Source organism: Botryllus schlosseri, chromosome 10 (assembly GCF_051294905.1).
Source record: "Botryllus schlosseri isolate E-star chromosome 10, Bs_hap1, whole genome shotgun sequence".
Lineage (NCBI taxonomy): Eukaryota > Metazoa > Chordata > Ascidiacea > Stolidobranchia > Styelidae > Botryllus > Botryllus schlosseri.
Genome location: NC_137245.1, coordinates 3,288,126 through 3,312,735, shown reverse-complemented (window position 1 = coordinate 3,312,735; position 24,610 = coordinate 3,288,126). Strand labels below are relative to the sequence as shown.

General features: G+C 42.3%; 1 protein-coding gene across 1 annotated transcript in view; it reads left to right on the top strand.

The window, feature by feature from the left end:
* Nucleotides 1–23,836, top strand: part of LOC145448770 (uncharacterized) — a 163,460-nt gene extending 139,624 nt beyond the window's left edge. Inside the window, exons 4-7 of the mRNA XM_080327226.1 lie at nucleotides 22,688–22,796; nucleotides 23,014–23,138; nucleotides 23,198–23,294; nucleotides 23,363–23,836. Of these exons, the coding sequence (XP_080183352.1) occupies nucleotides 22,688–22,796; nucleotides 23,014–23,138; nucleotides 23,198–23,294; nucleotides 23,363–23,836 (805 nt within the window). The remainder of the gene's footprint in view (nucleotides 1–22,687; nucleotides 22,797–23,013; nucleotides 23,139–23,197; nucleotides 23,295–23,362) is intronic.
* The last annotated feature ends 774 nt before the right edge of the window (nucleotides 23,837–24,610 follow it).

Genomic DNA, 24,610 nt, shown 5'->3' with positions numbered 1-24,610 from the left:
ATGACATTTTCGAGGGCCAGGAGCATCGGCCATTTTTTCCAAGCCATGTCTTTGGCACGACTGCTGCCGACACCTTGTCCTTGCTGTTTAGGAATTCAACCACACAATATACTTTCTTCAACATTACGATCATGGATCTGTCAAAACAACAAGATGCATGTTCTCAATATGTATACAATATACATACCGTCACAGAGAAAACCTATATATGAGGTGGGTACGACACTACCATGTGGCAAGAAATGATTAGGCCTATAACTGACAATCAGATTTTTCAAATACTTTTAGCGCACACATATCATATGGATTGATGAATCAAAGAGAAAACCACATACGCATCATTTGCATCAGGCAAGACTACCAGCTTGTGACTGACATCTGTTATACTCGCGGTATGCAGATTTGACGATAAATGGTTACTCGCTTGATCCCAAGCAAGGTTTATTCCAGGGCTGGCCAACCTTTTCAGCCAAAGGGCCACATTCGATTGACGAACTTTTGCGCGGGCCACCATCCGCGCGAAGCGCGAAAATTTTTTAAAGTTCATAGGTCAATAATATTGTCACTTGACTATGTTGCGGGCCTGCTGTATATCGTTGGGATAAGTTTGCGAGGGCTGGGCTATTCGACGCATGGACATATCGATATCGAAAGCTGCGACCAACATGCGTTAATCATTTCGTGCCTAGGTTTCATAGTCGACGGTCTTACTGCGAGCGCAAACGCACGGTCGCATATGTTGAACGACACTTTGTCTCGTAATCGCGAATATAGTTAGACTCAATCTGATACATTGGGTGTTCTTCCATTTTCACAAAAGGGCAACAATTTTAAAAACAAGAAATCGAGTGACAACATATTGCGCTAAACTTGTAGAAATTTTTTACCTTTGATAAATCTATCGCAAATTATTTTGCTGTATTGTAGTGTACGAAGATATAGGCTACCAATATGTGAATGGTTGATGGATCTGTCAATGAGTCGAAACTGATATTTTATTCATCACATCTCAAGTGTTGCGACCAGACTAATAAAATTTTTGGTTGGCCTTGCAAGTTCACAATCTGTGCGATCCATGTTTGATGATATTAGAAATTTCGGAAATTACCTCGCGGGCCACTCAAAACCATCTCGCGGGCCACATGTGGCCCGCGGGCCACGGGTTGGCCGGCCCTGGTTTATTCAAACGGACGGTCGAAGAATTTCACAGAATGCCGAAATATTTGATATACTACCAAACCACTGGAGCCTCCGGAGGAATCTTGCAAAATACTCTGAATCATACATATTTTGTTATGGATATTCACACAATTGTCCCCTTTATTCAAGGAAAAGGACAGAGCATCAAATCGAAACCGACGGAATTGTCTGTGGCTCTCAGATTTGGGGCCAGAATAGTAAGTAGTACTCTTGACAAAACTGAGGAGTCAATGCTTCATCATGCCCAGGCCCACATTCCCTCTCGGAGTTTTCTTTCTCATTAATTCTACGAAGAATTTGGGCAATTGGATTGCGCGAGCTCCGAACCAAGCCCTTCAACTTTCCAAGTATGGATTCAAAAAGAAAGCAGGATATATTTTGTAATGACCCATAGCGCGTCGCATCGGCAACAAGATGGATTAGGCTGTGAACGTTATGAACCAATGACTCATTTCCATATATGAAGGAAAATTCTTGGACAAAAATCTTTTGAAGGCACTCTATGTAGTCATAGTCCAAACCATACGCGGTGTCATGTAGTAAGCATCGGATGCAAACCGACAAAAGCAGGAAATTTCCATTTACTTTCTATTTCAAAATTCCCTTGAGACATACTGGACCAGTATATAAGAGGAATTGGCGAAATTCCGTTCCTTTCCACAAATTTGATTCAAGGAGGGATCTTGGCTTCCGAGAAAATTCCTGCGATAAATGTGGCCTCAAACTCAACAGCGTATCGGAAATCTTCTTGATATCCCTGGCATGCAGTCAACGGGCCGGGTGACAATACCCAACAGTACAGCATTTTTCGTACAACGCCCAAGCATATCAAATGCTGATAGTCCGAAACATCCTGCGACACCATGCCGCTACCGGGTTCCACCACCACCAAAAGCGATTGCTGCATATGGTGGTTTCCGTCTTCCATCGCGCAGAAAGATTCATCAGTGCGGAGTGTTGCATCAAGTTCGGGAAAGATCATTTTACCTTCAAATTCGCCTTCTTGGATGTAACGTACCCACTATGCCCCTTTATTCCTTTGATAAAACTTCGTGCTTGCGAGTCACATATCATGTCTTTTCCTGAATCGTCATTCCATAAACCATAAGATCTTGCATTTCTTGGAAAAAGTCTTACATATTCTGCTATTGATGATGGCTTTCCGGGTCCATAAAATATGGCCACCACAAATGGATCAACTCCTTTCAACTCTTTTACTTTAGCAAGAATGTACTGCTCCTTCAATAGCCTTTTGCAGGCCTATGTAATGATATAAATCTCCTGACACATTTTTAATTTCATAGTCGTCCGTTCTCATTGTTTTCAGCAACGTTCGGCGGTCCTTTGGCAAATCTGATTGAGTGTGAATGCGGAGTATCATCAGCAATTCATGAAATGCAAAATGTGATATATGATGCTTACATGCCCACTGCCCAGTCCCGAAGTAGTGCGGATAAATCACCAACTTTTCGACTATCAGGTTACTCCTCTTCTGAACTAGACCAGTGGGCAACATCATCCACTTGAGTAAACGTATTGGCATCAATACTGGTAACTTGAAAGACACCATCATTGGAATGATAATGACGAATAGTGGAGTTCCATTGGGTATCATATTCATCAAGGTAACCACATCGATCTGAGCTATCTCGGTGCCCCTCAGCCTGTTCCAAGCTATTAGAGGGTCCTCTTGCCACCTCAGCTTGAATTTGCCCCTTAGCCTGTTCCAAGCTATTAGAGGTTCCTCTTGCCACCTCCGCTTGAATTTCACCAAGGTAAATTTCATAATCCTGTTTCTTACTGATCAATCAAATATTCACTAACTATACTGTAAACAGCTGTTGCAGTCGGGTTTTTTGTGGCTGATCGTTCAGTAGCAAAAAATGCAGTAAAAACATAGGCACATATGTTGTTTGGTCATTCAGCTCTACTTCCAAAAAGTGAAATCACTTGTTTCCAGAAGGTTAAACAAATCGAGCATCAGGTCGGTGGTGTAGCCTATTCAGTCAATATTATAGGGTCATCTTGATCAATCAACCATGATCGCCAAGCTAACGATTACAGAAGCGTACACGAACATATGATTTTCAGCATCTTTCCGAGCCGTATGACTGACCCTGCAGCACGCGCGATGATAACTATACCTTGATCGAAGCAGGGGCGTTCTATCAGCTATATACTAGAACTAGGCTATAAACTGGGAAGATAATAACTTCAGCGTCAGAAAACTGAGGCACTTCATCGATAGTATAGGAAGACATTGCAAAGTGAATACCATAATAACCACCAATGCTTGCTCTCCATGAGGGGTTATAGTTGATTACATGACTGCCCCAATTATAATCGAGTGATTGAAATGCAGCCTATTGAATCAATAAGGTCAAGTGAACTCACGCAAAATCATCATTACAAACGATGGAAAACATGAGCGGGTGGAATCAAGGCTGTAGGCTCGTGTCGCTAGGACATGCGTGGCAATATGTGATGCAGGAGCGAACTGATGTTGGTATCTCATCATTTTGAAAACACGAATAGATTGCAATTTCATGAAAAAATAGAAAGGTATTGAAACGATATGAAGTAGTCATTAAACCGGGCAGTCGGACACCCCCCTACCAATAGCCACAAGACGGTTTAAAGAGGCACTTACGTCGTAATATGGCACATTGCAATATGTACAATTCGTACATTGTATGATGGACACTGAATAAAAAGCAAAAGAAGTGAAGGGATGATAGCCCTAATGAAGTGGAATGTTTCGGAATGATAGCTCGAAATAACAAATTGAGACTTGAATGTGGCATTCATGACGATTGTCAGATTGTCCTCGAGGCTTTTAGAGACATCTTTCACAAACTCCTCTCTACGGCTTATTTCATTATCGAATATATTCGACATGTTGATAGAAAGTCTTCAATAGGCTTGCGTCAGTACGATGGAGATTGACGATATCAGTGTGATCTTGGAACGAACTTTCTACACCAAACTGTGAAAAGGCGATATACCCTTTAAGGAATGATGATTTTTAACGGAATCCACAGAAAACGAATTACATCAGTCGGAATATGGCAGGTGGACAAAACTGTTTCAGCAGTATCCGGGTCAGCGCAATATTCCTCTTCTGAGCAAATGCGATACTCCAATTCATCTAGTGTGAAAGGCAGTCGTTTCCCGTCACAATAACACGGTCCTGGAGGCAGCCTTGGTCTCGCATTCGCCATCCCAATAATATATATTGATATAATCAAATATATCCATAGTATATATCCGTGTTGGAGAAGCCTTGTAATGAACTATATCCGTGTTGGAGAAGCCTTGTAATGAACTATATCCGTGTTGGAGAAGTCTTGTAATGAACTAGAGTCCCTCATACCCCACTCGCAAACGAAATATCCGACAATTTGTCTTGGCAATTTAAATGATGCATCTTTTAGATATATGCTAAAGCAGGGGTCGCCAACTCAAAATAGGTCGCGGGCCACTTTTCCAAATTCCTGGAGGCCGCGGGCCGCATGACATCAATATCGATATAAAAGTAGGCAACGCAGTTCAACAACCACGTCTGATAACTCTACGTTATTACAACGCTGTGCTTTCTAACATAGGCGACGGTTATAGTCACCACAAAAGAACTAATATTTTATTGAACAAACACAAATACAACAAAAAGTATCATGATCATCAATGTCATTATATTTTGGACTATGAGCTGTACACGATACCTGACAATGACAACACTCTTTAGCCACTAAAACAGGGGTGGCCAACATTTTTGTAATTCACGGCCGCATTTCGCGTACTCATGTAGCCTGCGGCCGCATACCGGTGGTTAGTCGTGATAAACTAGCTGGGGCCAAATACCCACGTTATCATGTCCATGTCCATTGCCGGTACACTCCGAACTAATCTATATGCACATATCGGCTTACTATGCGCACCAAATCGTTAGTAGTTATGTTGTAAAGAGCCACAGAGAACCAATCTGTAGTCGCGCGAAGCGCGAAAAATTTTTCATGTTCATGAGTGAATTTCGTCAATAAATAATAGTATAGTTTCACATATTACTATAAAATATTTATCCTTTCTCGGCCAATGTGATCAGATTCCCAGATACAGCTGATGCAGGGGGTATCTGTGAAAACTTAGGGTTGTTATTACAAGTGTCGACAGCCGCATAATTTTCCTTCTACTGCTGCAGATTGGCCACCCATGGATTGAAGAATCAATATTGGGGTTAGCTATACACGGTAGGCCTACTTGCTAGACAACTATCTCCTCGTAAAGCATGGTCTTTTGGAGCGCCCGAAGTCGTTTTGCAGGCGTCTCGGTCTTGGCAGTGGTGGGCCATTGCACGTCAAGGCAATATGCCCATTCGTACCAGCAAATTCTTCATCCATGGAATGATATTGCCATGCCGAAGCCGTATCAACTAGTGAGTAATAGTGATAGTGGGCACATAGAATGGCGCACTTTGAAAAACAACAACATTATGTTTCAACTGAAATCAATTTTAGCGTTTCAACATGATTTACTAAGCGTTTTTCTGAATTTTTTTCAAATCAGGTCGCGGGCCGCAAAATAGGACCTCGCGGGCCGCATGCGGCCCGCGGGCCGCGTGTTGGAGACCCCTGTGCTAAAGCGTACTTAATGTAATGAATGAATGTTCCCGAATGTAATGAATGAATGTTCACAACCAATGTTCCTTCTAAGCTGCGCACCTGCGCAAATGCGCAGTGCTGAAACGGTCTCCGCGCACAGAAAATCTACGCTGCGCACAAAAAATCAGATTTTTTTTGTAGTTGTTGCGCACTGTTGTCCGATGGCGATGGACCACGCAGGCGCGCAGATTCGTGAAATTTAAGATGGAACATTGCCAGGGCCAGCAAACAGTGTTTTATCACTAATTAGTATGGCCTCAGTACACGTGTGCGATACTGATATCATTTCAATCGCGCATTATTTTCTGGGAATGGCGAAATAACGTGGTTTAACAAAGTTTTAAATAACAATGGGCTAGCTCGAAGTTAATCTGCGAGAAACTAACGAATGATATTGGCATGAACATTGCGTAAGATTTACTCACGACCGTAACTTTCGCACCCCAAACCCTCCAATTGGAGGGGCCGAGCTCGAAGGAGGTCCAAAATTATTTCGAGAATTAACATAAATCATGGTGTATTTTTTGACATTTTTCAGGAAATTTTTTTCGCGCTACGCGGGTTTTATTATTGTAAGATATCTGATTATTGGGTACTCTTTCCCAACAAAAATTAGGCACACTGAAAAAAAAATTTACCTCGATTTACCGCGAAATGTCTGGAAGCAGGGTGGCCAGCCACTTGGCAGTAATATAACATTACCGTCACTCAATGTAAATTCAACTTACAACCGTCCGGTAATCTAACTTTACATGCCAGACTGTAATGTTACAGTAACCTCTGGTATATTCAATCTACATTTTCTTCTGTGTACATTTACCACCGAGACTGTAATTTTACCGCCTTACCTACCTACCTACCTACAACCCTACATGCTCTCCTTGTAAATCAGATTACATGCCAGCTTGTAAATTCACGTCTCAGCCTACATCCATACCTTACCAAAGCAACGCGATGCCAAAATACCGCAAAAGTTTCTTCACGCACTCAAGACGACATTAGGACAACTGTATATTCATTCATGATTCACGATGAAAAAGTATTGCTGCTGGAGGTATAATTCGTGTTTAGGAGGCATGCAAATATCGCACGAGTGGTCCCAAGAAAAGGTGAATTAATTCCAACGCAGGATAAACTTCCAATTGTTTCTTTTTCTCGTCTTCATTCCTTCTGTGTGACCAGTATCTTGCAGTTCCACTAAAAATAATTCATGCGTAAGTCGCTATACTAAGCCAAGTTGCTAACCTAGACATGACTTAAAAAAGACAAATAGGCTAACAAAAATATAACAAGTTTTTAAGTACCGGTACTGGTACATTGTGAGTTGACGACTCATCATTTGACATGATATAGCAGAGATTCATGACTTAAATGATCAATGTATTGAAAGAAAAGGTGCCTCATTTGATGCGGCACGTGAGCCAAACATATCGAGCAGTGGATGAAAACATATCTAAGCTATGCCCCGATAAATGTCAATAACAAGCTAACAGTTTCAACTACTCCGCGGCAAAGTATGTGGTGTCGCAGGTCATTATACAAGTCGACTAATATCCCAAAATAGAACTGAGAATGGGGCGACTGAAATATTTGAATCATGAAACCAAAGTCATCCGGGTGGTGTGCACAGTCGTAGATATTCACGGTAACTACTACTATACAGTAGGCTACTGTACCTTTTACGATGTGCATCCCATTCATCAGTCCTGAGAATCTTCAACGAAAGTCTCTACTTTCTTCAATCACAAGTCACAAGCTTCGCACCGTCAGCCTTTGCATGCCCAAAGCTCAATATTAATGGCCGACCAGTCGGCTACTCGGCTCGACACGCAGACGACTTATAAAATAAGTGATATTCATCCGCTCACATATGTCACCAATAATATTTACTGTCCGCGTTCTAATGTTCAATCCAGGTTGGTTTTTCATACAGAAATATCTATCAACACCTATAGTCCCTTTCTTTCGCATCTAATTTCGTATATATTGATATTTATTGCTCCACGTATGGTTCCCTACTCACTTACCTAACCGGACGCTATTTGTGATGTCACAGTTGATTGTTTACTACGAATCTCAGAAAAACCTGCTACGCGCAACCTAAGGTAACCTATTATAGGTCGCCGTGTCCGCCATTAAGAAATGGTCAACTGAGCCTGCTGCTGTGCTGATATTTCTAGTTTCAGGAATAAGATTATATATCCTAAACAGATTTTTGTAACTCATTAGCCCTATCTGTTACAACAAATCTAACCGCCGAGACCGACCGTGTAGCCATAGCCTTACAATAAAATGTATATGGTGTAACTACACTTACACTGTCAGCTGCTTCTTGCACCCAACTATGCACTATACCGAAATTGGTACTAGGGTCAACCAGTTCCGTATGGCCTAATCCTGTCTCGCGAACGAGGTTGAATCAGGTCAAATCGCAACGAGAATGGTATCACAGTGACATGCACTTCCACGTATCCACTGGTTGCTGGGGCTTGGAAGCTAATCAATTTTGCCAATAGCTTGGTAAAATGCCGCGGCGAGTAACTGTCAGTAACCTTGCGAAGAAATTCTGGTAACTTGACTTAGCAGCTAAATTAATGTAATATTACATATCAAAATGTAAAATGACAAGCTACACGCTGCTATTGGCTGCGACCGGTAATTCGTTGTAAAATTTACAGAAATTTCTTTGTAAATCTACCAGATTTTTTTGTGTGCATTATCTATAGAAATGGGCAGAGCGTGAATACCCATCAACGGCAATAAGGAACGGAACGGAATGATCTTTACTTCTGTGGAGTATTGTTGGCAAATACTCCTTGTGGTCCATCCAGTCCAGAAGTGTTTCAGCAAGGTCTGAAGGTAGCGAAACCGTTTCGAAACGTTCACAGTAGACTTGACCGGGAAATTCGGCAGGTGACGTAACAGACGACCTAGATGTGCGGGTGTAATCGCTTGTTCGTTCCTCGGGTCGGATCCCAGATGAGTCGACAGATATCGAATGTGCCATAATTCAACGTCCGTTAACACAGTATACAGCTCAGATAATGTCAATTAGGCCTTGCCGAGAACTTTTCGTATAGGCTCCTTTATCGACCTATTCATCCGTTCGTAGAATGCGCCACGATGAGGAGCTCGCTTTGTGATATATTTCCAGACGATCCCGTTATCAGTGAGAAACCTTTGCAGCGCATCGCCTTCCGCGACGGCCTTCTGTATATGCTGATACGTGAAATAAACTCGTCCATGATATTTGAGGTAGTTTGCGATGGGCCTAGATCAGTGGTTCTCAACCGGGGGTCCGCGAAGCATCTTGAAGGGGTCTGCGAAACCTCTAAATTTGTAGACTGATTGATGATCCGATTTTAATTTTTTGTAATTGGTAAAAGCATGAGACAGTTCCGCTTCATGATTGCTAAAACTTCAGGACTCGCTTCATTAAAATGGTCGTCCGAGACAAAATATCCGCCTGTGCAAACTCATTTTATTTGTCAAAATATAAATAGCCTGCCGATGCAAACATATTGCTGTTTAGAGATCATATCGTTCATCGTTTCCCAATTTGAACTTTCACTTTTGAAATCGAGTCGATGAACAGCTTTGCTCTGACACAAAACATATATGTACCAGTCGAGAGAAATGGTAAGGAAATGTTTCAAATTATTGATCTTTTCATCGCGAATCTTCCGTACTGTTCCAGTTATTATGCCGAAGGATCGCATGCAATCGCCTTCATCGCCAAAAAATATTATGCATTCATCATGGCCGATTTCTTTTTTCATTTCTCCCGATCTTTATGCAGCTTTCAGAATATGCCAATGGATAAACTCATTCGAATAAAAGTCATTATTGATCATTTGGTTCGACTCCAAGACTTTCTAAAAATGCCAGCGAAATTCGGCAAAACTTCGAGACAATCGGGCAATTGCTCAGTTCTCTGGTTTTTCCGAACGTAATTTGTCTTCGGACATGTCTGGCTTTCTGTTAGCATTTCGCGCATCGTTCCAGAAAGGCACAAGATCGTCACTGATTTGTTCGAGTTTATCAACCAGAGCGACCTGCACACTTCATCGGTTAGGAGTTCCGACTCCGGTGTGATATTCTTGCATTTCAGTACGGTTTCGGCTAGCTCAGACGCGCTATATCCTGGCCACGACAGACACTCGCAGGAAAGCGTCTTCAAGCGCTCCATTGTTACCTCATTAGTCAATTCTTGCACGTCCGTAGGCAGACCATGGTCTCAGAAACTCTTGCGTTTCGCCCGTTATTGTATTGGATGATACGTCACCGCCACATGCAGCGTTGCTAAATCATGTATGTAAGTACAATATAATTGTAGATAGCAATTGTAATCATAGCATTGCTATAACATATTTTTCATCATCAGAAGTCAACGTGCTATTCGCTGTTTCGATATTTATAATCGCGAGTTCAATCCGTTGTATACCAGGAACAACTAAAAGCTGTAGTCCACCCGCGGCACATGTCCTTGCAAAAACCTTATCTTATACGCTCATAATACAGCGAATTTACGTAAATAGCTCCGAATCCGAGCTTCCACCCACAACCAAGCATTGAAAACCAAGCATTGAAACAGCTTGGATTGTAGCGTACCAACCCGTGAATCCCTGATTAAATGATTGCTGATTGATTGCTTAAGCCAGTGGTTCCCAACCTGTGGTAGGGGAGACCGGGGACAAATGTAACTAGGGGCAAATGTAACAATCGACCTCACCGCTAGTAGGATGGAGAAATATCCTGGGTATTTTGACTGCGCATGCGCTAGTTGTTTCTCCTAACACACCTGGAGTCACGTTGAGCTGCAGCACGAAACCTCGGAATTATTTGGAAAAAACGAAATTTTCGACACGTGAGAAAAACATATTCTGATCTATAATAATTTGTTCTGAAGAATAATACCTCAAGTGATTGCAACTTACTATAGGCCGCTGGAACAATGTTACCATAGTCCACCGTGATGATAGGAAAACTAGGGATGGCATCGCCAGGAAAGTACCGTACGAAGACAGTAATCATGGTCGAACGTGTCAGGGGCAACTCTCTGTTACTTTTGCCCGGTACAATTTTTATTTTCAGTGCTAAATATATTTATTTATATGCTAGTATAATACGCATTTATCTACTACAGATTGATCTTGCAATAACTGGACGTTCAAAACCAGCATAGATACTGCCTTTGATATACCAATTATAACCGTTAAAGGCCATCCACAGGAGTGATGATGTGAATCTTCTGGTTCAGTTATTTCTCTATTAGTCTCTACCACCCTTTCTCATGTTGATTGAGTTTTGGTGTGTCGAATTCAATACTCATTTTACAAATAATCCATGTCTGAACTACGGAATCCCGATCTTCTGAAGTTGGGCGGTTCTCGCTTAGCCTACACTTTCTCATTTTCTGTGAATATTTTTACTAATTTTCTCCTGAATAAAGAATGGTTCGTGAAAGAAAAAGAAGTACAGAGCGTGGAAAGGAGTAACTTGGCCGAAGCCATTCACCAAGTACTAGACTGTGGGAAGCCTTTAAGAGTCGTGGCTCGGAATTTCGGGATTTGTCATGTCACATTGTATCGACACTGTAAGAAATCTACCAAAGATCAACGGAATAGACCAGCACCAAAATTGGGTTACAGCCCACATAACCGTGTATTCAATGAAACCCACGAGAAGATATTGGTTGAGTATCTCATACAAGCTGCTGACCTATACTATGGTTTGACGCCACGAGAAGTCATAAAGCTTGCTTTCAACTGTGCTGTAAAGTATCAGCTTAACTTCCCTTCTAAGTGGATCGATAATCAAATGGCTGGATGTGATTGGTTTAGTAGTTTCTTGAAACGCCATCCTTCCCTGTCAATCAGGAAACCCCAGACCACTAGTGTAGCTCGCGCGACTGCATTCAACCGCACTACCGTCAATGAATTCTTCAATAACTTGAAGGATGTGATGTGCCGTTATAAGTTTCCTCCTCAAAATATATACAACGTTGACGAAACAGGCGTGACAACAGTGCAGAGGCCCGATCGGATTGTGGCACAAAAAGGAAAGAAACAGATTGGATCAATGACATCATAAGAAAGAGGAACGTTGGTTACATGTGCCGTAGCAATCAATGCAACAGGTAACAGTGTTCCCCCGCTTTTCGTTTTTCCCAGGAAGAAATCTCATCAACACTTTATAAGAGATGGGCCGATCGGTTGCACTGGAACAGCCAATGGGTCCGGATGGATGCAGGAAGAAGACTTTGTTGTTTTCTTGAAGCACTTTTCCGATCATGCCAAGCCTACAAAAGAGCGGCCAGTTCTTCTATTACTAGATAATCATGAGTCACACCTATCCATCAATGCCCTGGAATTTTGTAAGGCGTCACATATTGTCATGCTCACTTTCCCTCCCCATACATCACACAAGCTGCAGCCTTTGGATAGAGGAGTTTTTGGTCCATTTAAGAAAGCTATCAATTCGGCATGTGATAGCTGGATGATGGGGAATCCTGGTACTACTATGACAATCTACCATGTCCCTGGAATTGTTAGCAAAGCGCTGCCATTGGCTTTGAAGCCACAAAATGTTGTGTCCTCGTTTTCTTGCACCGGCATTGTCCCATTTAACGAAGATATCTTCAGTGAGGTCGATTTCGCACCTTCTCGGGTGACCGACAGACCCAATCCGTTATGCACGATAAGCAACGGGACCTCGGGGGAAGGAGCCGAACATGATCAGGGAGATGTCGGAGCAGCTATGGTTCCAAATACGGAGACGATTTGTCAAAATATCCCATCGTCGGCTGTTTTGCAGAATGCACCAGAGGCATATTCTGGTTTGGAACCTTCCACAAGTCTCAGGAATGACGAAATATTTTCCCCAGTTAAAGCCCGGCCATTTCCAAAAGCAGCACCTCGGAAAGTTACTAATAGAAAAAGGCGTAAATCCGCCATAGTTACTGACACACCAGTGAAAAACCAAATCATTGAAACTAGGCGGAACACGATGGCGAGCAGACGTCAAAAAAAAAACTTTTCCCAAAGAAGAAAGAATCTTCGCAATCATCCCAAACATCAGAAACAGACGAATCGCAATCATCCCAAACATCAGAAACAGACGAATCTAACACATGTCTGATTTGTGATGAGCATTTCAGCAACAGTCGCCCAGGAGAGAAATGGATAAAATGTGTCTCTTGTACACTTTGGGCGCATGAGGAATGCACGACGGGAGACGCAGTATTTAACTGCCAAAACTGCGAGGAGGCATAGCCTGGAAGCCTTCCAATATTTATTTGTCAGTTTGTTTTGCAATGTTAACATTTATGTTCCCATTTCCGTTTTCAATTTCGTTCGTTTCAAGTTATAATGAAAACTGTTACAATTGCCCCACATCGGTGGTACAATTGCCCCGGGGTACGGGGCGATTGTAATAACATTTGAGCGACGATTTTCGCGATCAAAAATTTCCATGATGTATCGTTGATTGATTTGCATTGTTGTTCTTGTATGAACTATCGAGTTCATAGTTTCTTTTTGTAAAACTTTGAAAAAAAAATTTTAATGAAAAATACATGAAATGTCCAAAAAGACGAAAAGTGTTACAATTGTCCCCGGTCTCCCCTCTACGCGAAGGTCTTCCAGGTGGTGCGCGAGTAGATGCTGTTTTTTTTTCGACCGAAGGGTGGTATTAGTTAAGGTAGGGTTGACATTAAGTTTATTGAAGCCGTCGTCGTCGTGGTTAGGGACAATCCCACCAATGACGGCCTACGGCAGGGGTGGCCACTCTGCGACCGCATGCGGCCACATAAAGGTAATTTGTGCGGCTTTGGACACGTAATATAATTAGCATGTGTTGGCGGCCGTCGACATGCAATTTACGAATTGACTCCCGATTTCTTGATAGATTTTAATTAATCTTCAAATTTTCTTCATGCTGTGCGCGATTCAATGTGTCTTTATTTTTCGATTTTGATATAGTAGGGCTCTTCGGGATTGGAGCCCCACATTTCAGATTCGAAGAGCAGAGGAAAATGATGCGCGCCATATAGAAATAGCAACTCAGAATCCCGAAGATGTGTATCATCATTCATAACTTGCCCTAAATTTTCGAAAACACACCCTCCATCAACTCTACCGGCGAATCTGACCACATCCATGGGCTAAGAACGGACAAATGTTTGATAGTGATGTGTAAGACTACGAATATTAATCACGAAATTCAATATTAAATCTGAAAGGATTTTCGCGCTTCGCGTGGCGTCGCCTGCCGTCCCATAACATCACCAGAGATCACTCGCGATTTTCGCTGCGTATAACAAGCCTATATGATTAAGTAAATTAGTCCGGAATTCACCAGAAATGGACATAAACACTCTAACGTAGGCATGCGACTGACCTTATTTTGCATGCGACTGACCTTATTCTGCATGTCGCGACTGACCTTATTTTGCATGCGACTGACCTTATTTTGCATGTGACTGACCTTATAGGCCTATTCTGCATGTAGCGACTGACCTTATTTTGCATGTGACTGACCTTATTCTGCGTGTAGCGACTTATTGCGACCTTATTTTACATATCACGAAGACCTATAAATTCAGGGACTGGTATATTATAATCATTATTACAACTCACAACACAACAGTGATGCTTATAGCCCGATTAGGGCTTTGTGCTCCACGACATCACATTTTATCGCACAGTTTAATGCATTTCTTCATGAGCTGAGCAGTCTCTGTATCTTCAAGGTTTTCATCGGTTCTTTATCCTCGACTCATAGCTTATAGCTCGACCCACTGTCATATCTGTGCTTTTTAAGTCACCGCAATTGCAGCGAGGTCGGCGATGAGGAGCCCATATAACCTCCGACACATATAAGTTAGTCCGAACTGGAATTCGAACCACTGCCCTTGGTGCTTAACCAACTACGCCACTCGCTAGCAAACTTATATATAACATGATGCGGCGAGTCGTCAAGCTGTTTGAAATACATTTCTGCGTGGGAACATATACCGAGCTCTCTGCACATTCCGCATATTTTCATCATTTTAAAACTGCGATACAATGAGAACATATAGGAATCGTTGTCGAAGCGACTTGGAGTAGGCTAGTCTTTGAAATCAGGCACCCGCCTTAACCTAGCCGAAGTAGAGAAGAGGCATGCACACTAAATGAAAAGTAAAAGTAGATAATATAGAAAAAATGGGGTGGAATGATAGCGGCTGGCGAGATCGATATGTTAGTTCGTGGTCCGGTAATCCTGAAGGCTGACTAATAGTAGGCCTATTCATCTAGAAGAAATTGCTTGTATTTCGACTTGAATGCGGACATGCTCGGCGATTGTCGGATAGCCGGGAGATGCTGTTCCACCACTACAGGTCCGGCAACTTGATAGCGCTATGCGTTTTCTTGTATTCCGCCCTGATCATATGGTAGTTGTTCGTTTACGCATATGTCGGTTTCCAGGTTTTGACGGGCAACGAGAGCACATTTAAAACTGCTTTTTAAAAATACTTACTTGAGTAGTTTTCAGAGTCACCTAATTCTTTTCGAAGCAGCCAAAAACATCCTTAAGTAGAACTTCTACTCGTGAAAAAACGCCTGTCTTTTGTTAGACCCAGTCTCGAGTCATTTGACTTGGTCCGAGTCATGGGAAATAAGTCGAGTACAAGTCGAATCAATGAGTCGAGTCATTTTTACTTTTTACAAAAAGTACTCGAGTCACCAAAAAATCGCGACCCTGCATGAGACCGACTTCAATTATGCTTCTTAAACGCGACAACCCGCTCGGCACTAACTACTAAATGACGAGTTTACCCCTGACTCCAGTAAGCAAATATTTGGCTCTACAAAACTTCTTTGAATTTAAACTTTGGGCTTCCTATTTATTTATGACATGCCCGCTCGTCCTTTATGGGTGATGATGACACATAGTATTCACGCCACTGATTGACTTCATTTATGAATATTAAGCACAGGCCGTGTAATTCCGTTTCGGGATATGAGAATGGTGATAAGGAAGGTTTGGTGACAATAATTGTTGCATATTTGGCTTGTTTGTTTGTTTTTGAGGTAATAATGGTGTGTGTCGACTACTATGGTCATTTACACCAGGCCAATTTTCATCGTTTTCATTCCGTAGTTGCCGACTTGAAGCACCGCCCACTGCTAGGTTTTGATAAGACGTACACCGCTTACACAGATGATATGGTGAGGAGGAGCCTAGATAAACCTCCAACACTTGAGTACGAATTCTGGAGTCGACTTCGGTCGGACTCGAACCCACATCCCATTGGTGTTGCAGTCATGGATTATACCACTACGCTATTTCGCCACGATGAGCAGGCGCGAGAGTAAACGAATTGCGGGTTCAGTGTGCACAGCCTTTGATGTTAGTGCACGCAGTAACAGTAAAAAGAAGGTTTTATGTTTTGAATTCCAATCAACTTTTCGCGGGCTGCACTTCGCTCAGGTCTCTCGAAGACCATACTTGCAAATAAGCGGTTGCATAGTTTATAAATTTTTGGTTGATTTCAATTTTTGAAGGTCCACCGGTCCACCAGCTATTTTTTGAAATTTCACCGGTCCGCGAGGTGAAAAAGGTTGAGAACCAGTGGTCTAAAACACCTTCCGAGCAATGTTCTCTGTGATTGCAGTAAAGCCTTTCTTAAAGAACTTTGCTGAAAATTCATCGTCGTTGGACATATGCCTGCACAGAGGCACACAGCATTAGCAATCGCAAATAGCCCACAATCATTCCCTCCCTCTTGTTGCTGAACTTTAGCAATTTCAATACTGGCAATATCCTCACTCTCCTGAAGCTGATAAGCCGCTTCGTCAAGTTGAGTGCCATATGATACAATTCCCTTTGCATTTTGTCGCACCATAGAGTCATACACTATGGTGTTTCCACATGGTGAGAAACGATTGGAAATCGTAACCCAGTGACTATGTCTGAGGTTGATAATTTGTACGAAGACACCCGACGTACGTTGATATCCGCCCACGGAAGCAGTGATCATGTCCTGTAAGCCTCCGAGGTCAGGGTGGTTTTTCCTCATCAATTGCATTGAAGCATACATATGCCTGTCAGACAGCCATCCATCACCAGACAGAATGTGTCGTTCATTTGTACTTAAATCCAATTCCTCAAGCCAAATATCGGGATTGACTTCTTCGTCAGCACGTTCTTCACCCCCAGAAACAAGATTAATTGAAGCGACTGGAGACTCCACATCAGGCAAATCGGCACTGACTGCAATTGCATCTCCTTTATCCGAGAGAGAGCACATCTCTTCCTGGTTAGTAGACCAGGAAGAGTGTCTCGCTCGCAGTCTTCCGGTCTCATTGTAGTACAGGTCCAGATCTTTGTTGACCGAAAATCTTGCCTTAACTGCAGAGTTCAGTTCAATGTTGTAGTAATCCATATTAGACCTGAATAGGAATACATGATTTACCGGAGTCATTTGATTCAGAAACCGATCAGATCTCTTTTATAATATCCATTCAATTGTTCAGCCACTTAGGTGTTGATGCTGTTCTTGAGCTCCTTTATATTACACACGCGACGCAACACTTCCTCCTTTTTAGTGACATTCCTTTCATGGAAGCGGTTAAATTAGCATAGGTGGATGCTCTGTCGACTTACTGGATTTACATTCTCGCTGGATAGACTGCCCGGTTTTGAACTGCCTTCATTCAGTAGCCAAGGCATCGATATGGACAATTGTTGCTTTGTGGCCTTTTCTACATTTTCTTCAGTTGGTTCGCAAACCATTCCAGAGTTTGGCGAGAACATTCCTTGACATCTTTTGTTGCCACGAGCAACTATCATATTTGCCATGTCCACAATTACTATATTCGGAAGGTGCTTGAAAGACAATAATATGTCAACAAAATCTCTCGGGCTCTCAGCCCTCAAAACGAATTTCATGGCATATACTACACCATGAGGGCAGATGCATGATGCCCAGCCCCCTGAGCAACCCGCCAATTTGGAGAATGCCTTTTTGAACTTCTCATGACTTGCTGAAATCGCGTCTCTGACAGCCATCAGTTTATCAAGTTTACAAGTCAATTTTGACGCGGCCTTCCCAAGAATTGATTTGACAGTTGATTAAATTCCTTTGCATTCAAATTATTCATAGCTTCCACCAGTCGCTCTTCTGTCATCTCACGACAGTCTTCTTCCAACGACCCACCCATTTTCGAGACCTTACGGTGCTCGGTGTTGTACAGACTTGGTCCCCGTCTGGTGTGTTTACCAATGAATAGTGACCACTGTGATTTCCCATTCAGGAATTGATCTTTGCGGAAATCCTCGTAATACCATGTTATTTTCAACTTTTTCCCAATATTCGTCACTGTCCACAACATCCACCTCCTCCAATTCAGAAGGGCTTAGGTATGATGCCTTACACCGGAAATGAATCTTCTTACAAAGATCCATGATCACAATTGTTGGGAAATGTCCGCAAATATCGCAATTGAATGTATAGTCGTGTGCTTCAAAAAGTGTATCGAAATGCAGATACGCATTAATCAATTGATGTGCTTCAACAGTTTCGCCAATACGCAGAGAGAGCATATTAGCAGTACTTCCTATAGGAATAAACTGCCTGAGAGAGTCCTTTATATAGCAACATACATCAATAGAAACCAGCAAGACATCAGAGAAATTGTGAATTCCTAAATCATGTTCTGGATACCGATAACACATATCGCAGTTTGGACATTTTCGATAAAACGTGGAAATGTCTTCTATCATCATATCCATTGTGATAATTTTGGCATTACGGGTAATCAATAAAGAACCTGAAAGTTCCGTGTTACATTCTGCACATTCAGTCTCGGTAGGATGAAGTTCACTGGGAATATATGCTTCGACAATCTCCTGATCTCGGACGAATTGGGAATACGTTTCTTGGACAAAATATAGGTGCACATTTTCATCAATACTGCAGACTCCTTCGGCGGATATATCAATTGCCCTTGTTCGTGTTGATCAGATACGGTAAAAATTCATCCTTGCTGTTCACTGACTTCGTTCGTGACTACGTCCTGTCCATGAAAACAGTCGATAAGCTGCTTTTCGGCCAAGTACCACAGGCTAATACACTTACGTATGCAATACGTCTTTGCATCACAGCGACGGCATGCGAGATGTCTTGCATATCCACCGTGACCAATATCCTCCTAAGACGGGAATAGTAGTGCTTTTCTGGGGTAAACACTGAAATAATTATGTATCTACCATGGTGCACTTCGATAACTTCACTAAATTTAGCCGATAGTAATCTCCTTACGGATCATGCCAGCGTTGCTACTTCCACTGCTGAGACCGGTATTGAGCTCCTCCCCGCTACTTGCGAATCCGAGGATTGGATACGGCAGGAGACGATTGTTGGGTTGGGCTGCTTTGGAGAGGATGTTTTTAATACTAACGAAGATGAAGTTGCTATATCCTGAACTTGGACCATCGAATTAAATGATTGGGCGAATTACATTCCAATTTTCAAAAAAGTGACACAATATTATGACCGCTGCGTACCCGTGGTGAAGAATCAATACTTGAAAAATCAAATGCTGAACCCTCCTGAAAATTACGACGAAGGATACGTTCTCTTTCGTTGTTCTCACCACACATGCTGTAATTGCACTGTGGAAGGCAAAATCTTGTTTGTGCGCCAAGGAACTGGAATAAAATGTAACCTGGAACTTGCTGGACGCCGAAAACATATAGGGTGTAAACCAGTGATTCCCAACCGCGGCCCTGCGGCCGCATGCGGCCCCCGGCTAGCCTTCTTGCGGCCCCCACAAAAATATTGAGAAATCGATTTATGAAAAAAATTGCTTGGTTTGGAGTCTGGAGTTTTCAATTAGGATTGCAGGAAAGTTGTGAGTAGACTGCGAAGATTACGTCACTGCTGTTTCAATGCAATGTGCCCTAACTTTCCAGTTGAATGGGCAGTAAACCTATAGATATAGGTATTGACAGGACCGTAACTGCAGCACCCCCAGCCCCCCAATTGGGGGAGCGAGCTCGAAGGGGGTCCAAAATTATTTAGTGAATAAGCATAAATTATAGAGTATTTTATGCAACTTTTTCAAAGATTTTTCGCGCTGCGCGCGATTTAAAGATTCCGCGTACCTTAATTATTCGGTACTACTCTTCGACAAAGATAAACTACGCAAAGATTTATAAAAGTAGGCATATCAGCGTTGGCCATTACCGCGCCACGACGCACGAAGACATATAAAGTTTTAGGCCATGTAACATGCGACTCCAGGAAGCGTGCAAGAACGATCGGCAGCTACAAAACCTTGGCCAAAAAGGACTGCCCTTACGCTGACCGAAAACTTCGTTATGTATATTGAAAATACATATAGGTATAATTGACCATAGGCGCCTAAATGACTGGCGCCGAATGTTCCTGTCTTGGCAATCTGAACGCCACGAGGCAAATAGGCTACCATCCCGCAGGGAAAAATTATATGCCAGTGAAGAACTACCAATTTCAAATCGTGTGCATCTTTTAGTTTAGTATGTTTGGGCGATTCTATATTTATTGATATAGCAGACTGGAGGTCACGAAATAACAAATAACATCATGTAACGAAGTCGTACCAACGGGTCCGCCCGTCCGAATATGTTTAATTATTATTTACGGGCCCTACAGTTTCCAAGACACCTCACTCAGCTCTAACGGTAAATCTGATTACGTGAGCAGAGAGGACAAGTAATTGATAGCAATATATATGCAATTGCCGATCTTATTGACCTATTTTATTTTGAATTATCGAAAATTTTCGCGCTCCATACTGGCTCACTAAACGGGGATCCTGGTTTCGCGGCAGAAGCGAACAAAGGCACGGGGGTTGGTTTATCACCCTATGGGAGCTCAAGACCTTAGTTTTTGGGGGGCCTGACGAAGTATGGCTTGTGAATATGGTGAAATCTTATGGGTTGTTTTGAACAGTTAGACACATGTACTTTACGACAGTTATGGTGATACTGGTACTTTCTCATCTCCGCTGAGCTGCCAACATCTTGAGAGGGACATAGATTACGATATAGTAATGGATCATCGGTATTATCGTGTTGCTTTTGCTGCTTACATGATAAGTAGGCTTCCTGACTCATAGGCTACAGCTTCATCAGTCTATGAATATATCAGGGTTGTAGCCAAGTGGCAAATTTCCGAGTCACAAGTCAATCTCACTTCTATAGTTTTGGCTCGAGTCGCGTCCTTTTCAATTATCCACGGAGTCCATAAAAGGGGGTCAGCGATGCTGCGATGTAACCATCAGGTCATGGAGTCAGCTGGTTACATACTCCCTTTTCAGTAACTAATGCCACTACTTCATTCAATGAGTGAAGTGGCTTAATTTTAGAATACTTCCACTTCAAAAGTTTTTGAAGGCATATACTTAATTCTACATGTATACTTGAGTGCAAACAATAACTACTTTCGTTACCACCTCAGTCAATACTAATAGAAACGGTTAGTTACAGTCTTATAGTACTAGCTGACTCAATACATTTTCACTTACCGATTTCGGACAGTACCGGTACGTAGCTTTAGAAGAGTATACCCGGTATACTATACCGGTATTCCTCCGTGAAAATGAAGTGTGGACGGGAGTACATGCGATAGTTGCCTGTATTCGGTAGCCAACTAGCTTGTGTATCTCGGACACTTCAATAAACCTATTCACATGAGTCTCGACTTCCACTCGACAAAATCAAATGAAGCGAAGCCGATGACGTACTCACACGCTTGAGTAGTAAAAGTCGCGGGATCTGTCGGGCGATTTACAACTTCGGTTTTCACATGAAGCGCGTGACCACAGTGGAGCTTGTCATATAATGGAGCCCCTTGATATAATTTTGTTAAGTTCTGTATATGTGATGCTGGCGTGGTTTCGGCGAAGGCAATTGATGCGACGCGTTAGATTACGCAAATTGAGATCTTCGAGTATACAGCGCTTGCTTTCAATAAGGACGAGCCACCTGCCACGGCAGCGATCCTGTTGGAAAAAAAGAAGGTACATGATGCTATATGATGCTTGTGTGGATTTTACGCAAAATTTATATCCTCTTTTGCAAATAATATACAGAGTGCAAAGTTATTGGTACGATGTTGTCCCGCATTATTCTGAGTATGACTGGATTGAGAACTTTCGCATGAAAAAGGAGACGTTTTATGAGATAACGGAATTAGTACGGAATGAAATGAGCCCAGGTGAGCACAATTTTGTTGAAAATACGGGCGTAAATTTGTTGATGAGTTTATAGCAGAAAAATTTAAGCACACCGATATTCACATAATGTTTATATTTGTTCCCCATGACAGTGATTATATATCATGCCCTTACATAAGTGCCGAGTTAATATGGAAAACACTTCTCCTGGTGTTGTGTCAAATGAGCAAGCGTTAAAATCTTTTTTCTCGCACAGATAGTGCATCTGTTCGTCCACCAATACCTCTGGAAATGCGTGTGGCCATCGCAATCTACAAACTAGGTTCCTGCGCCGAGTACCGATCCGTTGCAAACCTGTTTGGAGTAGGGATTTCTACTGTGCAGAAGTTTGTGAAAATGTTAGTGAGTTTTATGCCAACAATCTTCTGTAGGCTCTCCAAATGTAGCTGATTGTGATGTGGGATTACAGCCTATCATCTAGGTCGAGCATTGTGCAAGTTCCTGCATCGCTGTATATAGATTTGATATGTTGAGGTGCCACTGCCTATGTTAGGTTGTCAAAGACTTATGAGTAGGCCTACCATATTGCTAGAAAATTATGATTTGCAATATCAATTTTAGGTTCTGCACTACCATATGCCTCAAATTACCGGACTTCATACACCCGCCATCCGATGAGGAGGCCAAGGACATAGCGCGAAGAATTGAAGTCAAATATGGTTTTCCTCAGGTACCTACATATTGTGCGTTTCAAATATCCCACGAAAAATATTCTATATTCTCACCATCATAACTGTGTATTAAGGATGGTGTGAACCCCTGAAATGTCTGGTTCATGTGAACGCGAACATTTTCAAAAGGTTCAATGTCAATGCGAACGTGAACCTACGATGTCTTATTGATAATTCCATCCCCACATTTTTGGGAAAACATTTTCCATTTTCTAGGTTTTCGGATGCATTGATGGAAGCCATATAGAAGTGACTGCTCCAGTAAATGGCAAGCGTGACTATCAAAATAGAAAAGGAGGAGAGTCTATTGTGTTACAAGCAGTAGTTGATGATAATTACTGGTATATTCATTGAAAATTCGACCGTTCAGAGATTTCAGATTGACATGTAATTGTTACAGTTTCTGGGATATTAACGTCACCATGCCTGGAAGTTGTCATGACGCTTTCATTTTCACAAACTCTCGACTTTACGAAAGCATGAATGTGTTACCTAGGGTACGTGTCAAATTATCATACTTTGTTGACATCTTGATCTGTTTCACATGACGTGTTGTTTCTGTCAGGGTCCAGTGCAGATAAACAATGTGGAGGTTCCATTGCTGATACTTGGAGATCCAGCTTATCCGCTATTACCATGGCTTCAGAAACCTTACACTGGGAGAGATTTGGCCCCTGCTGAAGAATCTTTCAATGCCTATCTGAGCAGTGTCCGCATAGTAGTTGAAAATGCCTTCGGGAAATTGAAAGAACGCTGGCGCATGATTGGGAAGAAACTGGATGCAAGAATAGACCTGGCTCCTCAAATCATCGCTACATGCTGTGTTCTGCACAATATTTGCGAGCGATCCCACACCCCTATTAGTGGGTGGTCTAGTGCCAATTACATTTCATCTCAAATGATGCCAAATCTGGTCCAGGCTCATGATTTGCCGTCACCCTCGCCGCAGCCACCTATTGCATCGGAGGTCCGGCGTGCGCTTACTGAACACATTGCCACAAATCTCCCGCTTAGAAGAAGCTTACGGCCGCACTTGTGATCTGGCCTGTGAAGCTTCGGTGAATTTCCTCTTCTTGAGGATTGATTCGGTGAACATAATTTCAGTAGCGGGTTGTGTGGTTACGTTCACACCGCATTGTCGCCCATGTTATATATTTTATCATAGTAAATATGGCCCATCATAACGTTTGAAACTATACGGTTTCGCATCTATTAATCATATCAGCCTTAAGCGTTTCCTATTCTGGAGAAGTTGACTCTTACTATGTTGAGGGTTAGATCTGTTTTATCAGATCACCGTTGAAACTTTCTGGTTAAAAGAACGCTTTTTAGTAGTATTTGCATTCCTCTTTAAATTCCCGGCGGTAACATACTTTGAGTTGTTCAGTCAGCGTTAGGATGCAGAACTTCGCAGATATGACTTGGCACTTCGGAAATGTCAATCGACTCGTGACCGAATTTATGAATTCAAGTCATCAAGTAACAATTAAATGACCCTATCTGATGTGTGTGAGGATTGTTCATGCTACTATAATGTCACTTGAGAGTGCAACCAGTCGTTCACTGAGCATTTCAATTTGTTTCAACTTCTCGAGGCTTCGTATTTTATCGGCTATTTTGCTGGTACTAAATTAATAACAGACTAGCATGTAGCAGTAGTAGAGAAATGAGCACGATGCCCGCATACAGTCTTTTCACTTAAAGAAACCAACTTCTCCAATATGAAAAAGAAACAAAGGATAACGTAGTTACGCATTTTGCAGAAATGCAGTGGGTAGTTCCCCGCGTGACGGATTGCAGCAAGCGATTTGAT